The sequence below is a fragment of the Pelecanus crispus genome, chromosome 9, assembly GCF_030463565.1.
Source record: "Pelecanus crispus isolate bPelCri1 chromosome 9, bPelCri1.pri, whole genome shotgun sequence".
Lineage (NCBI taxonomy): Eukaryota > Metazoa > Chordata > Aves > Pelecaniformes > Pelecanidae > Pelecanus > Pelecanus crispus.
This window is the reverse complement of record NC_134651.1, coordinates 4,567,734-4,571,714: the sequence shown is the minus strand read 5'-3', so window position 1 is coordinate 4,571,714 and position 3,981 is coordinate 4,567,734. Positions and strand designations below refer to the sequence as shown.

At 39.3% G+C, this 3,981-nt stretch overlaps 1 protein-coding gene across 1 annotated transcript in view; it reads left to right on the top strand.

The window, feature by feature from the left end:
• The first annotated feature begins 674 nt into the window (after positions 1-674).
• The window catches only part of SI (sucrase-isomaltase), a 57,333-nt gene continuing 54,026 nt past the window's right edge, over positions 675-3,981 (top strand). The window contains 3 exon segments of the mRNA XM_075716820.1: positions 675-704; positions 796-912; positions 2,989-3,113. Of these exon segments, the coding sequence (XP_075572935.1) occupies positions 675-704; positions 796-912; positions 2,989-3,113 (272 nt within the window).

Here is a 3,981-nt window from a genome sequence, read left to right as displayed (position 1 = left end):
GGGGTAAACCAGGCAGAGGCTGAAAATATTTGACAGTATGTTACAAAGAAATAAAAGATACTAGAAAACTTACTGTTTGTCTTGGAAGAAGTAATTACAGCGCATTAGTCTAGTTTAATTACTTCGGTAATTTAAGTGACTTGCGTATTTTTGCTGTAATTACAGTGCCACTAAAGCTGCAAATCCTGTGGAAAAATAAATAAATAGTGCCTTATTGAAGCAGCTGTTTAGTCAATTATTGGAGAGCAGTGCAATTTAATCAGTGTAGCTTTCTAACTAGTATTGTGGCTTAGTATTTTGCTGTAATGATTCACAGTACGTGTGCACGGCTGCAAAGGAATTGTTCTGAGAAAGTGGAGCGGTAATGCATCCATGCCAGTCACATAGCACAGAGCAACACGATACGCTGCAGAGAAAGCTGCTCGTATCCTTGGTGGAGCAAATAGAGAGCAAAAACTCCCCTCGACTCAGCTAATTTCTTAAAACGTTTTTGTAAAAGTTACTTGGTTGCCTTTGTAGGTACTTTGTGGCAATGGCCAAGGCATTATATAAGAAAATTAAATTTTTTAAAAATATATGAGGAGTGGGGTTAATTTTTGAATATGTATTAATATGTAACCATTAGCGTAGCAAATGGAGGAAAATGTAATGAATTATTTTTCCTTTCAGGCGTGATGGAGTTCAGTCTCTTTGGTATAGCTTATGTAAGCTAATGAGTTATTACCTTACATTTAAATATCTTGATGCTGTACATGAATTTAAAATATTCCAATCTGATTATTTTTAAACTTTCAGACAGGAGCTGATATCTGTGGCTTCTTCAGAAACTCAGAGTATGAGCTGTGTCTTCGCTGGATGCAGCTGAGTGCATTTTACCCATACTTGAGGCATCACAATCAGAAAGGAACAAGGGTGAGTTGCAATTTTGTGAACGGCTGGGCCTTTGCAACACACATGTAAAGACCATCCAGAATATCTTACAAGCTGGCCTGGCTCAAAAAAACTGACATTGTAAGCAAAATGGACAAGAAAAAGACACTTTTGGCTCTTTATCAAATAAAAATAGTCTTTATATGCTAGCTCTCTTGTAAGCCTGCTCCTCACCTGGGAGGTTTTCTGCCCACAGAGGGGCTGCTCTGGGATTTGGACCACTTGAAGGAAGCTTATTCTAAGTTTGCTTTGACTGAATCAAACTCCTACCTATTTTCCCCTGTATGCTGTTTTTATTTAAACACACTACGCCAGCAAGACTAAAATAGAGCGCTTTTACGGCAACCGCACTTAAAGGAGCAAAACTGACCTTGGTGCTCTCAGCCCTAATTGTCCATAATTATACAACAAATGGGAAAATGGGACAGTGCAATAAGATTGTGGAGTAAGAGTCGGCAATTACTTTGCTTTGCACATTTGCCACCATCAGATATTATATTTCTTTTAAGAGTAAAGGAAAATAATTGCCTAAATGTAGGTCTGTGCTGGCTAAGGACTATATTGTAGAAAGCTGTAAAACAAGATAACTGGAAAAATAAAAAAAAATGGAACCAGCACTTCTGTTGCAGTTAAAGCTTCAGGTCTAGCAGAGTAGAGCTATTTATATGGCATAAATCTAATGGATTAAAGTCTCCTTTCAAAAAGTGTGTGCTTTATCTTGCGGCGGCACACCTTTCGATAGGACTTTTAAAGCCTTTAAAAATGCAGATTCAGGGTTATCGTGTTGCTTCCAGTCTTACCCAATTTGCCAAGGTATTGTTCAATACATTTCATAAAGATTGGGAGCGCTCCTTGGCATCAGTCATTAGTGCTTCGGTCTCTTCTTGCAAGTCCTGAGTGCTGCCCTGCAGAAGAGAGGGATAATAGATTATGTACGCCGGGATGTGTCACGCCTTTGGGACACTTTGCCCTAAACACTTTTTTTCAGTACTCCCCCCAAGATTTTTCTCACCTTCCCTCTTTCTAGTTCCCCTCTTAGGGCTGACAGTGTTACCCCCTGTTTTTAGTGTCATTTACTCCTTAATCGAAGAATAAATAAATGAAAGCGTTCTAGTTCGGAGGAGAAAATTCCTTGGCTTTGTCTTGCTATGTTGATATTTCTTTTTTTTAGATTTTCTGAATGAACCAATCCAGCTGGAATAACAGCAGTCTCTTGCCTTTCAGAGGCAAGATCCTATTTCCTGGAACTCAACATTTGAGGAGATTTCCAGGACTGTGCTGAACAGAAGATACACCCTGTTTCCCTATTTCTACACATTAACGTTTGACGCCCATGCCCATGGCAGCATTGTGATTCGCCCCATGCTCCCTGAGTAAGTGCGACTCCTTTGCTCTCCTTATCAGGAACTTCCCCTGAAACTTCTGTAGTTATGACCCTCCTGACAATAAAGTTTTCTCTCAGTTACAGCGATTTTTCTTTCAACAAAAAAGCATGAGATTGAGAATATGAGCATTCATTTTCAAGTCTCACTTGAACAGCACTCTTAAAACCATTAGGTAGTTAGTCCTGCAGTAACAAGAGGATTTGCAGTAACAAGTCCTAATGGATATGTCTAGCAAAACATGCTCATTTTATTCTTAAAAAAACCTGTTAAACGAGGGCAATTAAGTAGAATACTTTCTTATTTTATTGTAAATAGGATGAAGATGTTGGCTTTTGGGGACAATTCAAACTTTTACCAGCTCCTTTGGAACATATCAATCTGCATATCCAAGGTAAGTACATCCTTGCTTGGCAAAGACCTGCTAATATATGTTTTTACAGGTAAGATTAACTGAATATTTAAAATTTAGTTTTGCACAACTACCAGTCCTCAGGGAAGCTACATGTATGATAGCACTGGAACTTTATGGCTAGTTTTTCTTTTTGGTTTTGTCCTAATAGTCTCCTTTAAATTTAATAGTATGGGCTTAGGAAGATGGCTATGGGAGATCAATTGAGTGGCATAAAATATTTCTAAAAAAAATTCTAACGTGAAAAATACGAAATGTGATTAGCTGAGGAAATTGCGGAAACATTATTCTGGTTTCCATAGCCGAAAAAATGCAATGGGTCTCACTGTCGCTTTGAATGACACCCTGTTTGCAGAAGGACAGCTTTACTGGGATGATGGTTCGCATTGGTATGTGCGATGCTTCTTGCCCTCGTAAAAATGCTTTTTTGCTGCTGGATGGTCGAACACTGCCACAGGTTGCCCAGAGATCGGCTGTGGAGCCTCCACCCTTGGAGATATTCAAAGCCCAAATGAAAATAGACAAAACAAAACCCAAGGGTATGAACTGGGGAGAGATGAAACAAATTACAGCAGTCCTTGAAAACCAAATCATGCTCGGTAGCTGACTTATGAGCTTTTCTGCCTGCAGTTTTTAACAATAACACAGTTGTCAGAGTGGGAACTCCAGGCTGTAAGCAACTGCATCGCTTAGCCGTTGCTTTGGAAAAGCAGCACTGGTGGTTGCTTCTGCCTTAGAAGTCCTCAGCATAGCGTGGAGTGTTCGAGGAGGAGCGATTGGAGCAGATGGAAATGATGGACCCTGGCCAAAGCAATCCCGTTTCTGGAGGACATACCTGAACATGCCTTCAGAGACAAACCTGAAATTAAACCTTCACGTTAGCATTATTGTAAAATAATTTAAACCGCATAATGCTATGATTTATAGAATTAATATGCTGTATAAATGAAATTGTGCCCTGGACCTAAGGCAACAAAGATAACAAAGATTTGTCCTCAAACCTGAGGGAACCATAACCATAGATCGTGTGGGAAGCTTTAACTAATTTCCTCAACATTAATACATTTAAATCATCCTCAGGTACTTGAGTGTCATTTATCCTTTCTATCCAGCGTGTATTACCCTTGTAATAACAATAAGCTATCACGCGAGATTACTACAATCAATGCAGAAAATGGTGTTATTTTGCATAATGATGTGTAGGGACGTTTGCAGGATGCTGCTAGTGTATTTGGAGGTGCTTTGCATCCACCACTG